Below are 17798 nucleotides of genomic sequence, written 5' to 3'. Positions count from 1 at the left end.
GCACTTCACTCACACCCATTGTTATCAGCTCTCTTGGGCCTTCTTAGAAGGGTTCCCCTTTTTTCTATACTGCTTGCCGTTCATGGAAACAGCCAGTCTACAGCAGTAAACATACCTGAGGTTTGCCTCCAACTAGCCATTCTTCTAAGGAAAAGTGCTGAGGAGGGGCAGGGGGAAGTGGAGGGTTGATGGGTGGGGTGGAGGGGAGTGCAAGAACCAGAACTGGAGAAGGAAGGGGAGAGGAAAGGATAGAACAAGTTGGCCTCATCACGAAAAAGCATCTGAAGCACCTAAATCTATGTGGGTTTGTGCCGGACTCTTCCAGCTCATTTCAGACATGATTTCAGTCTACAGAATAGTAGGCCTTTGTTCCTTTGTTAATGAAGTGTAAGAGAGGTCAAATAACGTTTTCTTTATAGTAAGGAGGGGAACCTGTACAAAGCCTTATTCCCTTTAGGGCCAATCCTGGAAATTCAATTACCAGGCAAATCTGTTAAAACATTTAAGCTTCCTATCAGTGAATTTCTAAAGACTGAGTATGACCGTGATATTTGATTTCAGATTGGAGTATCCTTCTTGGAGAATGTTCACTACAGACAATCAGTAAACGGCTCAAGGACGTGTGCCGGATGTGTGGGATCTCTGCCGCAGACTCTCCTTCAATCCTTAGTGCCTGCCTGGTTGCCATGGAGCCCCAGGGGTCCTTCGTAGTGATGCCAGGTGAATCTCTTCTTGTCAGTTTCAGTAATTAGGTATCACATCAGTTCAGCTCACTCAAACTTAAGTCTACAGATAAGTGTGGAATAGATCTTCATTATCTTTGTGAGAGAAGATTGTATTTAGGGTTCAAAAATGGAAGTTTGGTCTCTTCCAAAGGCAGGGGTTTGTGATTTTTTTTGTCTTTGTTGATCATCATTTGGAAGAGAGGCTAAGACTGAGAGCTCTTAGAGTCATGGCCAGTTACTGTGGCTTGACCATGATTGTTGCTGGTGTATGAGGATCACCCTCCAGAAGGGAACACTACCGTCATGATACATATTTGAATATCCTTTTGAAGACAAATACTTGACAATGTCTGAGCAGCCTCATGAGGATATTTGAGTCTTTCTGATGTGGTTGAGGATGAATGGTAGAAAGGTGAAGTGATTAATGCTATATCTGGCCCAGAGTAAGTGAATAGTAAATGGGAGTGCCAGTGTGTGGATAGGCAAAAGATTGTGGCCATAGAATTTTAAAAAATTAGCAACTAAGCTATTTGATAATTTTATAACTAAGCAATTTTCTATCTAATTTTCTACCTTTTTCAGTCTGCTCTTATTCTCTGGATATGCCTCTGATCAAATGGGACATCCTGTCCACTTACTCCCTATAAAAACCAGTAGCGTTTTATGAGAATGAGCTTATTTGTCATCAGTCCAGTGAGAAGCAGGTGTCCTCTGTTGGCCTCATTAGACCCTAGGTTCATTGTTGCCTGCGCCACTTGGGCATATTTCATAACTTCTTTGTTCTCTGTCCTCCATATGATATGTGGATATAATCGTGCCTCAAGGTAGCTGTGAAGACGGAATGACATGACATTGGTGAATACAGAGCTTAGCACAGAATCTGGCATGTAGTAAGCACTCAATAAATGCTAGTTATCATAATTATTAGTTGAATGGTACCATTTCTACAGAATTGTATCATTTAGGAGAACAGTCCTTTATAAATTGTGAGCAATCACAGGAAGAAAGTGTGAGGTTTGTTTTTAGAAATGCTTCTTACATAAGTAATTAAAACTTATTTAGTGGGCACAGTCCAGTTTTATCTTAACCTTCCCCATAGAACATGAGGCTTGGGTTATCATAACTGTATGCTCTGAGTCTGTTTTGTTTTGTTTTTTTTAAAGATATTTACACACTTAGGTGGAACTGTAAATGTGTATCCATCTTAGCAGTTGTGTCAGACTCCTGTCTCTCTAGCTCAGGTCCTCCTAAAACTTGATTTCTGGAGTTGTTTACTGATGCACAGAAGGAACTGATGGTTTTTCTTTCTTTCCTTTTTTTTTTCTTTCTTTCCTTTTAAAAAAATTTTTTTTATTTTAAAGATGCCGTCACGATGGGCTCTGTTTTTGGCCGAAGTACCGCTCTGAACATGCAGTCATCTCAGCTGAACACCCCTCAAGATGCTTCCTGTACACACATCTTGGTGTTCCCAACATCATCAACCATCCAGGTGGCTCCAGCCAACTATCCCAATGAAGATGGGTTTAGCCCCAATAATGGTGAGTGTGGAAGGCCATGGAAGCATAGAGCTCAGATTCTCCAGCAACATGCAGAGCTGAAGCATGGAGTCAGTGGGCTGCTGCATGTGTTCCAAAAAAAAAAAACCTAAAAAAAACACAAAGAGGGGATTGAAGGTTGGAGAATCTATTTGGATTTGAGGATTCATGTACAACTATTACCAGGACCAAAAAAGTATTTTCCTCTCCTGTGTAATTAGTTTTTCCCCAAAGGCAAAAATACCAGGTTGGTCGTGCCTGGCCACTTTTACAGTAAACACTGATCTGATTTGAGAAGTCTGCAGATTCCCAGACAGTGTGAAATAGTTCCTGTCTTTAGCTAATCATTGGGAATTTAATTTGCTCCAAAACAACTCCTTATTTGATTATTCTTAATAGATTTCTTTGGTTTGATTATCTATTAAGGCATTTGTTAAGTAGTGATTACTTATAAACTAAAATGCCCAGTATTATGTAGCCATTTGCATTGTTTTCTGGAGATTATTTTAATAGCTGCCCACATTTACTCCTGTTTAGGGCAGGTGGTTAAAAGGATACCAAAATTTATACATAGTGTGATCATAATGGAATACAACATGAGAAAAAAAACCATAGCAAAAACATTCACAGTACTTGGATTCTGGGTGATAGTTTTCCCTTTTTATACTTCTCTTTCCAAATTTTCTGCTGTGTGTGTACCTTACTTTTATAATGTAGGAGAGGATTTCTTAATGAAAACATCATGCTTTGATCTGCTTTTGGGATAGGCCTCCAGTTTCAGGGCAGTTCACACCTATTAATATGTATTAATTCAGCCTCCAGTGTTTTAGATGCTAATTGGATACGTAGATGGAGTCTGCTGTTTTCTTAGATGGTGTCAGTTTTAACTTTGTTTAATAATTAAATCACTTCCTTAGCTGTTTTGCCATAACTTATTATGTGTCTTTGGAAGCTACACAGAGTGTGGGGTTTTGTTTTATGTTCTTTATTTCTCCAGTCTCTTAATACTTCACATTAGAAGATCATTGAAGAGAATACAAAATGCAAAAATAATTCTCAGCATCTTGCATCCAGTAGACAACACATTAATAAGTCTTACCAAGTTGTTAATAGTGTGTGCTTGTAACAGTCCTGGGCCAACAAAACTGAATATTGTTTTAATTGTGGATATGGATTATTTTTTAAATTTCTGTGATTTTCCTCCCTCCTTTCTAGATGACATGTTTGTTGACCTTCCATTCCCAGATGATATGGACAATGATATTGGCATTTTAATGACTGGGAACCTCCATTCCTCTCCCAACTCCTCCCCAGTTCCTTCCCCAGGCTCTCCTTCTGGAATTGGTGTAGGCTCTCACTTCCAGCACAGTCGGGTAAGGATGATTTAAAGTAGGTTGTTTAAAACAGCCTCAGCCTTCAAGGAAAATGATCTTCCAGAGGGTGATTGTCTCTTTACTTCATGCACCTTTCTTCTTGATGGTCTTGGTCCTTGGTACAAGAGAAATCACTGTGGAAAAGTGACCCTGCAGTTGTTCTGTTTTGATTGAAGGCAGGAATTAGAATGAAATGGATCATTATTCCTGAAAATGTTCCTGATGAATATGTTTTATCAGAAGAATAGCCCTATTACAGCAGGGAGGCTTGCTTTTTTTTTTTTTTTTTTGCCATGACTGTTTTCTTAGCAAAAATTAGGTCTGGTTGCTTGCTGCTTTCCAGTTATTTATTTATTTATTTATTTGTTTGTTTGTTTGTTTGTTTTTGCCAAAATAGTGACTTTTCAGGGCTAGTTTGACAGGCCTGCTTATTTAACATGTAAAGTGACTGTCTTAATTGAAGAACACATTGTTGATGGTTGATTTTTCTGATTATTCTGAAACGAGTTTTACTCTTCTTGTTTAATATCATGGTGCCTTATTTGTATATAGTTCCAGTCTTTTCCTTTAGCCGGGTTTCGAAATGGCAAGGGCCCATGAAAGGTTGATTTTGTAGATGTGTCCAGGCTCATGCCCCAGTATTAAGGAAAAACATCAAAGCCGACAACTAGTTTTCATCTTTAAATATCCCAGGGATGTTGGAGGTGGATTAACAGGATCGAAGAATAAAAGGTTCTGCTGTAGCTTGTGTTAACTTTGTTTAAAAGCTAGATGATTCATGCCTTATCACTCTTTTGTACATTTTATTTAAAATATTGTGAGATTGATGGTTTAAGACATAGAAAAATGGCTCTGTCTACTATGTTAAGCTCGGCAAGCATAAACAACTCTTCTCACACTCATTTAAAGACAGAGTTGTAGTAAGAGGACTTAGGTTTCTGTCCGTGGGACTTTCGATGCCAGCCTGGAGTTCATTGAGGGACAGTCAAAAGAAAGAAGATTTAGAATATTAGTCATAGAGCATATAAAACCAGGAAAGGGTGACTCAGTAGGCTTACCCTCATGTAACTGCCTGTCCTCCAGTCCTCCTTTCTAGAAGGAAGAGTTTTTTAAATGTCTTTATTTCCTCCATAATCATTTGTCAGTTAATGACAGTTTATAGGTTCTTTGGAGATTGTTCTGATAGGAACCAAGATTTCAGATTTTATGTCAGATAGTTTTAATTTAGGATTAATCTGAATTCTAGAGGCAAATAGCATAGCAACTAAGAACACATGCCCTGGAGTTTGATAGATGTAGCTGTGAGTTATAGCTGCATCGCTTCTAGCATGGTGACCTTGATCAAGCTTTCTTGGCCTTTCTTAGCCTCATTTACCTTATCTGAGAAATGGAAATTATAACAACCACCTTTCAGTGCCCTTGATTGCACTTTAGCTTATCCAGGAACAAAGAATTGGTCTTTGAAGTGCCATGTGAGTTTGTAAGAAACAGAGCTTTGCTGTACTTTCTGCCTTTGTCAGACCTCAGGCCCTGAAGTCCAAGATTGCATGTTCTGAAACTGGTCAAGTGGCCCTTTTTTGTCCTGAGCACCTGCAGCCCAGTGACCCCTGAGAAGCTTTCAGGAGTTCCCCTTTCTGAAGCATTAAATATTTTTTGATAGCCAGTTAAGGCATTACAACAGCAGAAAGAATTTGTTCAGGGTTACAGTAAGTTTTCATTTTTTGATCAACTCAGAATTAATACAATTTGATATGATAGTTGAGGACTATTTTTTTTCCTCCAAAAAGAAGGCCTTTGAAAACAAATGATGACTTCTTACTGCTTGCATAAAAAGTAATTTTCAGCTCTTGGAGCCAGCTAAAAGAACCAAAGATGAGGAAAATATCAGTTGCCAAATGCACAGTAAGGCTCTCACAGAGATTTCATATTAAGGAGTTTGCTGAAAATTAAAACAAAACCTCTTCTTGAGCAGATCTTACACCACTATGGGGGGCCAGGGACACTGTTGTCACACAAGGAGTGGTGCAGTGTTACGTTTTCCTAACATCCGTGTTGTTGACACTAGACAGTCAGGTGCGCTCATGTGTTTTGATTGATTGCTGGTGAAAGAGCACCTGGGTGTGGGGGTGCCTTCAGCAGCCGGAGGCCTTCCTTTCCACCTTTAGTTTGATGCCTGATGCCATGGAACCGATCTTACTTTAACAGAAAAGAAACCAGAGCAAATAAACCTGTATTATGCCTGACTCATGTAGATGTAGTTAGTTTTGCTGGAACCTTCTGCCTGGGCCATATTTATCAGATGTCTTCGCATGCAGCAAAGACCATGTGCCTCCCCTGTTGACCTTTCTCAGTCACCTGGCGTTTTTGTGCGAAAAGCTGCCAGAAGGGGGTCCACAGTGTGCAGAGTGACTTGGTAAAAAGTTGATTTGCAGAGCTCTCTTCGAAGTGATGAGTGCTGATCATGCTCTTGGGACTTTGTTTTTCAGAGTCAGGGTGAGCGTCTTCTCTCTAGAGAGGCACCTGAGGAGCTGAAGCAGCAGCCTCTGGCCCTCGGGTATTTTGTATCAACTGCCAAAGCGGAGAATCTCCCCCAGTGGTTTTGGTCATCATGTCCACAGGCTCAGAACCAGTGCCCCCTCTTCCTAAAGGTTGGTTTGCTGTCATATTTGAAGTTTTGGGGAAGAGGGTCTTATGCTTAAATTCGGGTTTGGTTAGAGACTTGAATCTTAGCACAGTCTTACTGTGCTCTCTGTTTCTTTCACATCTTCTTATACTCTGAGGGGATTTTAAATACAGTTTGTGGGGGGTGGGGTGGGGAGTAAATCAAGAGAGGAACCCAAAACCATTAACACAGAGGAAGCAATCACGTTAACGCAACGTGGAGACTTGGTGGGGCCCACAGGGCACGAGTCAGGTGGACACTTGGTTGTGTGTCAGTCCATGCTGCATTGCCATTGGTGAAGGTGAGCTTGGGCGGAGGTGATCATTGACTGATCTATTCCTCTTCTGCCATAGGCTTCAGCTCCTTCATTAGAGTAGGGCAGGAGGCAGCTAAATTTACATTGACACATGCTCATTCTTGTAGATCTTGGAATTTAAGGGTTAAAACAAAATATCTCCCACTTTGGATGAAAGAACCCGGAATGAAATCCATGTCTCACCCACAGATTGGCAAGAAGCCAGAAATTTGACAACATGCTCTGTTGGCAGGGCTGTGGGGGAGATAGCCCTGGTGCCAGTAGGAAAGCCAGGTGACACAACCCCACATGCTTCCCTGTCGATGCAGCAATTCCACCTCTGGACGTCTGTTCAGAAGAAACTAGCAACACCAAAAAAGTGAAAGCACCCGAATCGTTTACCAGTAAGGGACTAGTTGGATAAACTAGGACATCCGTTCAGTGGGGTGTTAGTTATCCACAATGAAGCGAGGACTGTTGTTGTATATTCAGTCTACTGAGTGTAGATTACCTTGTAGTAATTGTGATAAGGTGCGTGCATGCACACACCTGCTTGTGTTTCCAAAAAGAAACCAGGAGAGGTTAAACCAAACACAATTGAAGCAATTTCCTTTAATGGCTATGACATGCTATGATGAAACCCAGGAAGTTACATAAAAAATCCATGTCCTCATTATTTCCGATTAGACTTGTCAGGATGAACCTAGATTTATTTTTTCCTCTTAAGGCATACACATTTTTTAGCTCGGTCTACTGAAAAAGCTTAAGAGCAGTAACAGCTTCATATCCATAAACAATTCTCTTGCTATAATTGTCATTCTGAAATACCATTTATCATTTGAAAGAACCAGAGTTCCTTTGAAGAAAGGACTGATTATAGGTCTGAAGTAAGAAATATTCAAGATGAATCTATGGTATGTTGTCATACCAAAAAGCAAGAAAGTTGCATAAGATAATTAGAGTTACTTCAAAGGACCCAGGAACCTACTGGAGGGTTCCCATTGACCAATGATGGGACAATTTGAACATAAAGAAGAGCAATGGTAGCAGGAGACTGAAACAAATATATGAGTTCATAATTGTATTGAAATCCAGAACATCTTCTCAGACACCTTCTGAAGCTACTTGAGCAACAATTCATTAATTGGGAAACTAAAAAATAGAAAAGCATTTATATTAACTCTCCTTCACATACTGTATTTCTCAATTATTTAAGAAAGTAAAATTATGCTAAAGCCATTAGGTGAAAAATTGATGGGGAACTTTATAATGAATGGAGCATGCTGATAACCTCTTACCCAGTGATCAGTTGCACTTCAAGTGGGACAGCAGACATAAGTTGCCTTCTGATAGGATGCGGTAAGAAGGACACAGCATCTGTTATGAAGTGTTCATGCACCCTGTTTCCCTCCCTCCCCCAGAAAGAAACTGAGCCTAATTTGAGCCTCTAGATCTGTCAGCTTATGGGAAGTCAGGATAGAAGAACTTGTTGAGTGACTACCAGAAGGAGACAATCAGTCATATCCAGACTTTGTCACCTTTTAGAGACTAAAACCCAAAGAAGCACGGTATCTAATCATTTGCAGTGCATTTGTTTTTGCTGGAAAGCTATATATGGAGTTAGTTGGGACCACATTGGGTTACTGTGAGTTTAAAATTCAGGCTTCTAGAAGCAGTGACTTCTGAGGACTCCAGGGGGCATCTGCTGCCAGCTGACGCGGGTCTGCCTTTTTTCCTGTTCCGTGGTTGATGAGGCCAGGAAGGTAACTGTCTTTGTTCTTTTGCCAGGCTTCGCTGCATCACCACATTTCTGTAGCACAGACGGACGAACTTCTCCCTGCCAGGAATTCTCAGCGGGTTCCACATCCTCTTGACTCCAAAACCACATCTGATGTTTTAAGGTAGATACAGACATAGGCAACATAACTGTACAAGATTACTGAAATAATCTTCCTTCAGTTTTGTTTTTCCAAGGTGTTTTAAGTGTGGAAAGTGTACTGCCTTTTGTGCAGGGAGCACTATCTGATTAGCCAGTGAAAGCTGTAATCCCCCTGTGTGAGCACTGGATAGTATACTTTGTTAAATTACATAGGTATGTACGAGTACAATTGCCTGTGCTTCCTATTTAAAGGAGGCATTTTATAGTGATGAAAATAGATCAGAATTAGGGGGTGGGTGGTTAGAAGACAGAGCCTGGAACTTAAAGCACTTGGCTTTGAAAACATCAATTTTTTACTCCCCCGACATAGATTTTATAAATAAAATTAACTGGAACATAAATTCCATAGTTGGGACATCTCTCCCAGAAGTGTACACTAATTCTCTTTCACTTTCGCAGGTCATAAACAATCTTCATGTACCTTACGGAAATATGCAAGCTTTTTCTAGTGTTTGGTAACTCTTAAATGATTTGGAAATTAAGCAAAAACCTGATCAACATGATTTTGGCTTTCAGAGTCTCTAGTACAGCACTGTTGAAGAGAAATATAATGGGAGCCACAATCTAATTAAATTTTTTTAGTAGCAATATTAAAATAGTAAAATAAGTTGAAGTTAATTTTAATAATTATATCAATTGTATCAAAATTATATCGGAATAATATCAAGTGTAGGAAAAACAGAATCATTTCAGTAGTTAATATAAAGATATCCATGAGCTATTTCACTTGCCTTTTTTTTTTTTTTTTTTTTTAAATATGAATTCCTTGAAACCAGGTGCCCGTTTTATACAGACAGCACGTGTGACTCCGCCTGTGGCAGTCGTGCAGGGCTAGGTGCAGCGGGTACGTGAAAGGAAGGACCGCAGGGCCCAGGGCAAGAATGACCCAGGCCCTCCTCCACTGACATCTGGAATGCTCACATGTACAGCCAGCGTCCCTCTGCTGCACCTGTGCCTCTGACCTGTGTCTTCTCTCCGGCAGGTTTGTTTTGGAGCAGTACAACGCTCTGTCCTGGCTCACGTGCAATCCGGCCACCCAGGACCGCACCTCCTGCCTTCCCGTCCACTTTGTGGTGCTCACTCAGTTGTACAACGCCATCATGAATATACTTTAATTGGAAAAGCACTTGTTCTCTCTGGCTCAGTTCCTCCTTCCTGCAGCCTCATCTGAGGAGCCTGCTCCACTCTGCAAATGCCCCACGTCCTCTTCTTGAGACCACGCTCTACAGTCCTGCACTGTGATTACTCCTCTGCAGTGCTCATTCCCAGAGGGATTCACTGACACTTCTCTCGTGGACCCGGAGACTTCCATAAGCAGTGACTTTTAGCCAGGGTTATGGTGTGTGCAGCCCCAAACCACTGGTCCACAGGAAGTTTTTTTGTTACTGGTTTTTAAGAGGGAAACAGAAGAGACAGTATCCTTTTGCACAAGAGTCTGTGTTTCCAGTCTCTGTTTAAAAACAAGGGCAGTTTAGCCCTTTTGGATGAAATCCTCTAGTTATTGGTGTATGGCCTGTGGGTTACCCGAACTCCATAATCTGGGACTTTTTAAAGATAAGAACCAGCTCAAGTATATGACTTCATAATGGGGTTTCTGTCTCCCTAGTGCTCCCATCTAGATCAGCATGAATGCTTTGGTTGACTTCATACCTGTGTGTAGATAACAAAAGGTCTGGAGGCGTCTTCATTTTGTTTATTTATTTTAAGTTGTTTTGTCATGTTTTTTGTGACTTTTTGATTTTTTTTTTTTTTTTAATCCATGAGGACCAGGTACAGTAGCTGAAACCCAACTCAGATCCACCATAGGATTCTTTGACTACATACCTCTGTCCTAAAAGCCGGAAAAGGAGTGAAAACAGATTGGGGAGATATGCCTAAAAAGTAATATATTCAAAACCACCCAGCAGTAGGCTTTATTAAGAACAAACTGGGTAAACATTCTGCCATGTTTCTTATTAAAAGTGGCCAGCGTTTCATGAAGGATAACATTTTTTTATACAGAAGGCAGTCAAGCTCAACCCAGAGCCATGGAGGCAAGTACCTTCATTAGTTTTATATAGTCACAACGGAAATATATTTTCTAGTGAATTCTTACTGAAAGCCAGGTCTCTCCTCTCATTAGCTCAAAAGGGACTCATGTACATATCATAATTGAAAGTGTTTGCTCATAAAATCAGTTATAAATATGGTGACTTTTTTCTGGACCATAGGAATATTATTTCAAAGAAATATTACAACTTAACCATTAAATTAGTACTTGAAGTTGAGCCTTTGTGGTGGGACTTTTTAAAAAAAAAATAATAATGCCTTTTTAAAGCATTAATGGCTAATTGAAGTATTTTATGACTCCTCATTCCAGGCCCAAGAGGGTTGTCTTTAAGACCCCGTTTCTGACCCTGATGTTGCAGCGTATTTCTGTCTGAGGGCAGTGGGCATGGGCTTGCCTCCCGCAAGCCGCTCTGGTCAGGCTGTTGAGCTCTAGTCATCTGTGGAGAGAATCATGCAAATTTTAAAGTTCTTCCAAGAGACTTCCATATCCTGGTTATTAACAAAAAAACAAAACAAAACAACAAAAAAAAAAAAAAGGAAAAATGTAATAACTGATATGATTTTGTAAAAGTATTTTTCTTGAAATAATCTAACGTTTAAAACATTATATTAAAAAAAGTTGTGTGGTGGGAATATGTAAGCAGAGAAGTAACTTGTAAATGGATAATTTTATTCTCTGTGCCACCAATTGGGGGGGGTGACTTTCGCAATGTATAGGTTAAAAAAAATCTGATATATCAAACCATTTGTATCTAATATGTACAGTGTAAAATTGACTTTAAAAATATTGCAGTGCTATTTTTTCTTAATCAGAAAGGAAAAATTCTCAAGGCCTTTTGAAGAGCATAAGATGATGAAGATTGTAAACTTGTATAAAGTTATCTTGGTGAGAAGACAAATTGTAAAGTAGATATTTGTAATCTTTTACCACTTTGGGGTTGCTTTTTTTCCCAGAATTCATCAGAACTTTGAATTTTTTTTTAATATGGGCTGTTTTTAATGCAGGGGCTTTTCTTCCCTAAAAACCCAATTCTAAGCAAAAAAAAAAGAAAAAAAAACACAAAAAACAAAACCCCTACAAAAATTAAAAAAAAAAAAAGGCAGCAAAGGGTAGTTTTCATCTGGTGTCTTTTATTTAAGTTTTTTAAGTTAAGAAAAGCTGGTGACATATTTATACGTTTTTGTGCAAAAATAAATGAATGGCAATAGATTTTAAAAAATCTTATTATGTACTTCTGTGTGAAAAAGTCTGTATAATATTTCCCTTAAATATGCATTATTTTACTTGTGAGTTTTTTACTGAATTAATCTGAAATGTACAAGCCCTGGATTTGCTACAGAGTGAGAAGTTATTTTATTTTATTTTTTTTTATTTTTAATTTTGGAAATTCTGCAGAAATCAGAACTCTTACCATGGTTTGAACTAAAAAGGGGAAGCGGGGAAGGGAGAGGGTGGGATTGTGCAGCATGCTTGTATGTATATTTCAGAACCTTTTTTAAATGTAAAAGCTGTACATTTCTGGGAAGTTCTGAATTTCTTTTGTTTCCTTTTTTCCTTCAAGCATTTTGCAGTGAGCTTCTTTTATATATAGCAAACAATTTGAAAGAATACAAAAATATGTGAAGTTCATTTAAAACTACAGTATAGCGCTGGTACAGTACACTAAAGACTTTGATAAAAAGAAACAATACTAAAAGGCCTCCATTTTAAATGTCATTCATATATACCTTGTGAATGAGAGCTATATACTTTTACACACTTTTTTAGAGGAATAAATTATTGAATTACTGAAACTTTGAGTGGCTTTTTTCCCCTCCCATCCTGTCTTTGTAACAAAATGATCCACACCTGTTCAGAAGGTGTATGTGTAATGGATTGAACATTCCTTGGCTAGGAGCCAGGCTCTACCTTCCAGAGTAAGATGGATGTAGGACTTTACTGCCGTGACCCCCCTAACCAACAGTCGTTCTCAGATGGTGTTCTCATACTCCAGGGTATTAGTGCATTCCCACATTCGTGTTGAGAGCCTACATACACGATGTTGAAGTAGGAGCCCTGGTGGTTAGTTCTGTAACTGTTCTGAGTAGATCAGATCCATGACCCACAGATGGTGGTCAATCCTAGAGCAAATTATAAGTCTGTTTTACACTTCCTTTCTCTTTACGGTCTGGGCCAGTTTCTCTTTGATATTCCTTAGAAATAACAGATCTCTCTTTGCTTTCTGCCCTGTTCACAGGCTGGTGACAGTAGAATGCCATCTAATACAGCAGGTGCCTTCAGGGCGCTGGTTGACTGCACAGCCGCCACTGTGTCCTCCTTCTTGGGTCCGTCCATTAGGGAGAACCACAGGCTCTCAGGGGCAGAATCTAGCTCAAATGGGAAACCCCAGGACTTGGCAGAGCTTACAGTCAAAGTTTGACTAAATGTTAAAAGAGCTTGCTTTTAACCTTCCTCCATCCATTTAGAAATATGCATTGTTCTGAATTTAACATTGTTGGAGCCTAGAGGGAAAGCTGTTGAGACTGCTCAGCCTCTGTTCTTTTATCTGCCAACGAAGGACAGGCGTGAGTCTGAGAAATGCTTTGCAAATGGCAATGCCGTGACCATGTTATTGTAGTTGTACCACTGAAGAAGGTGGACAGCAAGGCCACGTTTCGGTTAGAAGACCACTCCCATCTCTGCCTCACCCGTCACCACGGCACTGTTTGTAATGCTGCTGGCCAAAAGCATTATAAAAGAACCACACATTGTAATCAGGTCAGTCCAGTGATTCCTGTGTCCCTTTAATAAGCAGAATTAGATGATAACTTTTACAAGTGTTCATTAGCTTAGATACTTAACTCCTACATCGGGTGGGACTTGATCCAATAGTTTGTGAATGTTGTTTTCATAAGCACTGGCTGCACCAATTTGGCAACCGCAGCCAAACCTCTTTGAGGCAGGAAAAGTTAACTGTTGAGTGCATTTACACATTTTGCAAATCAGGTGAAGAAAAATCTGACTGGGCGCTCAGGAACCATCAGCTTCTAGCCATTTGCTTTGCTCCAATTCCACGCCACTTCCTGTTCCCGCTCTTTAGGAAGGTGTGGGGCGCGGATTTGTTCCCAACAGTTATCAAAGAGCTAAAAAAATATATATATATATATATTTGGTAAAAAGTGCAGTTTGTCCGTAGAAGATTTTAAAAGCAGACTTCTCATAAGACTGCTGAAGCAGGAGCCACATACTGAAACTTGTCCTTGCCACTTGTCCTTAACACACACAAGCCATGACGTAAAGAACATTTTTTTTTCACTTTTGAATCTACCACATGCTAAAATCCGATCAAAATGCAATTTTAATGTATCGCCATGTTATCTTGTTGTTAAATGATTTGCTTGTTTACATCCCCTTGACAACAAGTTCACTTCCACAGTAATTACTTAATGCCATTAATACCTAATGAGACACCATTAGAAAATTCTGTTGTGCCGGGTCACTGTGTGGTTGTAACGATTGCCCTGGGCATCTTACTCCACTTGGAACCAGACCTACCAGTCTTCTGCTACTGCAATTGAAAATTTCAGGTCAAGTTTTTTTTTTAAAAAGATTTTTTGACATTTCCTGCTTCTGTCTAAACTCCAAAGTAATGAAGCAGATACGAAATAGAAGTTGATGAGGAAGAAAGTTTAATCTTCAGGATGGAGCTTGGGTAAGACTGAAGTATTGATTTTTCTCTGTAAAAGGTTATTTCCTCAATAAACATTAGTTACCAGGTGATAGGAAGGCACAGACAACATGAGGGTCAGTGCCAGTTTTTTGTTTGTTTGTTTTTTTAAACAAGCAGGGGAGTGAGAAAAGTACATGTTTTGTTTTAATAATCTGCTAAAAACTGCATTTGTCTGGGCTGTTACTCTGTGCTGTTCACTTCTAGGCGTCAAAGCAAATCTGTCTGAAAAGTCATTAATATCACCCCCTACTCAGATCAAGCAGACCACGTACAAATGAGCCGCACATGGTGTGTCCTGCCTGCTGCTGCCTATTTTATGCCTTCATTGCCCTTTAGTAAATATGGCACATTGCAATCTACCTGTTTCAGAAAGCCAGACAACCTTCAGGAAAATCGGCCACACCAGAGCTTAGAGTAAAAGGCTAACACAAGGCAAAATGTGTGCTCTGGGGGAAAATCAGTTTAATTTAACATGTAAAATAGTAGTTGTCTTATTTAATTTGAGCTTAAATATCTTTCAGTAAACATTTTGTCAGTTAGCTTCTCTCTTTTAAATCTTTGTTCACTTAGAGGTCTTGATGTTCTTAGTAAATTTATACGCCTTGTTTACATAAATAACTTCCTGTCTGCTGTCATGCATATGAGTTCTCATTCTGGAAGAGATAACGGTCACATATACACATGTACACCAATTTTTGTTCCTGTTGATAGATCTCTCCACAAAGCTTAGAGAGGTTATCTCCCTTGTCAGGTCGAGGGAGGTCAGGTGTGCCTCCCAGGATGAAACTGATGACCTTCCAGTCATTTTTTTGGGACACAGGAGCATTGACCTTGCATGACAACTGTGTTGGGCTGAGAGTAGGCACCCAGGAAACGTTAGCTGAACACAGACTATTGAAAGAGTGGAATCCACCTCAAAAATTGGAAATAATTTAGAAGCAAATTCACCACATCTCGCTGCCTTTTTGGAGAGCAGAAAATATATATATTAGAAAATACAGGAACTTCTTTCTTGGTGGTTGATTTAGGTTTTCTATTTCCTCTGTCAATTTTGGTAATTTGGATTTTTATAGAGGAAAAAAATTGAGTTTTCCTAATGTATTAGTATGCAATTGTGCAGAGTACTCCCTTAATCCTGAATGTGTTGTTTTTGGTCACATATGTTCCTTCTCATTTGTAACAATATTGACGCAGAGTTTCTTTCCTTGATTTATTTTCTAGTAGGGTGCTATTTCTTTGTTTTAATTTTTTCCCAAAGAAACAGCTCATTGATTTAACAATTCTGCTGTTTTTATCCTGGCTTTTATCTTGCTATTCCTTTTCCCAGTTTCCTTAAGGGTTTGTTTCATTTTCCTTGAATCTTAATTGCCTGCTTAGTTAATTTATTTTCACTTTTGATGACACAGGCATTTAGAGCCCGGGGCCTTCTGGATGCAGGTGGCCCTGCTCAGATGATAAACAGAAGTCTTCATGTGTGTGCCTTTGTCTAGGGAGAGGGTCTGCTGCATCCCCTTCTCAGAGGTGTCTGACTCGAAAGGGGTAAAATGACTGATCTGGGACTGTGGTAAAACTGATTACATCCTGCAGGTGTTGATGTTTTAGCATTTTCATTCTTATTTTTAGACTTAGTTCTTCATTTCCTTTTTTTTTCTTTTTTAAATAAAGGAAAGTTCTCTTCAAATTTAAAGTCTCTTGGACTCTAATTTTCTCTTACTGCAATGTAATCTAGTTATGATTGGTTCTTGCAAACATTCTCTGGAACCTTCAGAACAAGGTGTGTCCTGTTGGGCAGTACTGTCCCACAGAAATACGATGTGAGTCAGAAATGTAATTCTCTATTTTAGTAGCCACATAAAAAGGTAAAAAGGTGAGATTAATTTTAATAATATGTCTCATTTAACCTACTATGTCCAGGTTCTTATATTTCAACATAAAATCTTACAAGAATTGTCAGATATTCAGCATTTTTATTTTTGCACTGAGTATTCAAAATCCAGTATTTATTGTACATTTATAGCATATCTAAATCTGGAAGCTAAATTTTCGATGGTTAAAATAAAATGTAGTTCTACCAAATAATAAAGTTGCATTTAATAGGAAAAGAAAAACATATACTGCATCCCTATTTATTAAATTTTAATTGAATGTTAATTAAAATTAGTTCAATTAACATTCAATTAAAATTTAAAAATTAGTTCCTCAGCCAGGCTTACTGCATTTCGGAGTGTTAGACACATAGGCATCCTACTGGAAGTGTGGCGCCAAGCATTAAGATTTGAAACCAACTAATTCTATCTTGGGTGTATTTTCTTTTTCTTCTACACCCCTGTCAAGACCTCAGATTCTGTCCTAGGTAGGTAGCAGGAGTTAAAATTTCCCACTGCGATTTGGGGCTGTCCTTTTTTCTTTTGTACTACGTTATTGGTGCATAAAGATTTATGATGTATTTTGTTATGTAATTTATCTCTGTATCTTGACCCTTCGTAATACTTTTTGCTTTAAATTATCTTTTGATATTAATTTTGCCACTCCTGTTTCCTTTTATTAGAATCCTGGTGTTATATCTTTGACCAACCATTTATTTTGAACCTTTGTCATTTTGTGTTAGGTGTTCTTCATACACATTGTTGCATTTTATTTCTTAACAGAATAATCATTTCATTTCAATAGGGTGATTTTTACCATTTGCATTTCCTGTTCTGTGTTATAGTTTGACTTGTCAGCCAATTCTTATGAAAATACACATATTTATTTGCTTTTACTTTTTAGTTTTGCCTTTTTTGTGTATGGACTCTATTTACTTTTATCTCTCAAAACACTTTGGAAAGAAACGTTCGTCTTTGAATTCTGTCAGCGATTACCGTAAAGCAGTCCATAAACATTCAGAATACTCTTGCATTCGTTCCCATTCAAAAACCAACAAATCAACAAAAACCCCAAGAGACCCTCTTATCCACCATCCCACCTCCCACTCTCATGGGCCTGAATGGCCCGCCCTGCAGCAGCCAGCTCCCAGTCCAGGCAGGGCGGCCCGCAAACCCACTCCTTCCTTCCGCCGGTGGTGGGGGGCTGGCTTCTAGGTTCGGCTCCCCTCCCGCCTCCATCGGCTTGCCTTGCCTCCCAGAGGGCGCGCATCCTGGCTCTGTCGCAACCGGGCCGCTCCTCTCATGAGCGCCTCACTCACCGCGTAGTCTCGGGGAAAGCCAACCCGTGGTTTGCGGGAGCCAGTGAGCATTCAGATTCCCAGGCCAGCCCCAGGTTCTGAGCCAGTCGGCGGCAGGCCGGGCCCAGGAATCTGCATCGAATGCCCTCTACTCCCCAGGCGACTCCGCTCCAGGGGTCAGTGGGCCGCACTTTGAGAAATACTAGCTAGTCCAGGTCAACCTCTACTCTGCTAACGTGGGCAGGCGCAAGGCTGATAAAGAGCCACCCGCCATGACCAGGTTCAAACTCAGGACAGTTCTTCTCCTGGTACTTCCGGCAGGTCAGCTCGTCCTTCCCCGTGACTCC

The 17798-nt window shown here is 39.7% G+C and overlaps 1 protein-coding gene across 2 annotated transcripts in view; it reads left to right on the top strand.

Moving 5' to 3' along the window:
- MED13L (mediator complex subunit 13L) overlaps positions 1-12372 on the top strand; it is a 282380-nt gene extending 270008 nt beyond the window's left edge. For both annotated transcript variants that reach the window (XM_059408507.1, XM_059408506.1), the window contains exons 26-31: positions 562-720; positions 2087-2263; positions 3476-3633; positions 6120-6281; positions 8379-8491; positions 9512-12372. In XM_059408507.1, the coding sequence (XP_059264490.1) occupies positions 562-720; positions 2087-2263; positions 3476-3633; positions 6120-6281; positions 8379-8491; positions 9512-9644 (902 nt within the window). In that variant the 3' untranslated portion in view covers positions 9645-12372. The remainder of the gene's footprint in view (positions 1-561; positions 721-2086; positions 2264-3475; positions 3634-6119; positions 6282-8378; positions 8492-9511) is intronic.
- The last annotated feature ends 5426 nt before the right edge of the window (positions 12373-17798 follow it).

The sequence above is a fragment of the Mustela nigripes genome, chromosome 8 (assembly GCF_022355385.1).
Source record: "Mustela nigripes isolate SB6536 chromosome 8, MUSNIG.SB6536, whole genome shotgun sequence".
NCBI classification, from domain to species: Eukaryota; Metazoa; Chordata; class Mammalia; order Carnivora; family Mustelidae; genus Mustela; species Mustela nigripes.
The sequence above is the reverse complement of the archived record's forward strand: the minus strand, read 5'-3'. Positions and strand labels throughout refer to the sequence as shown.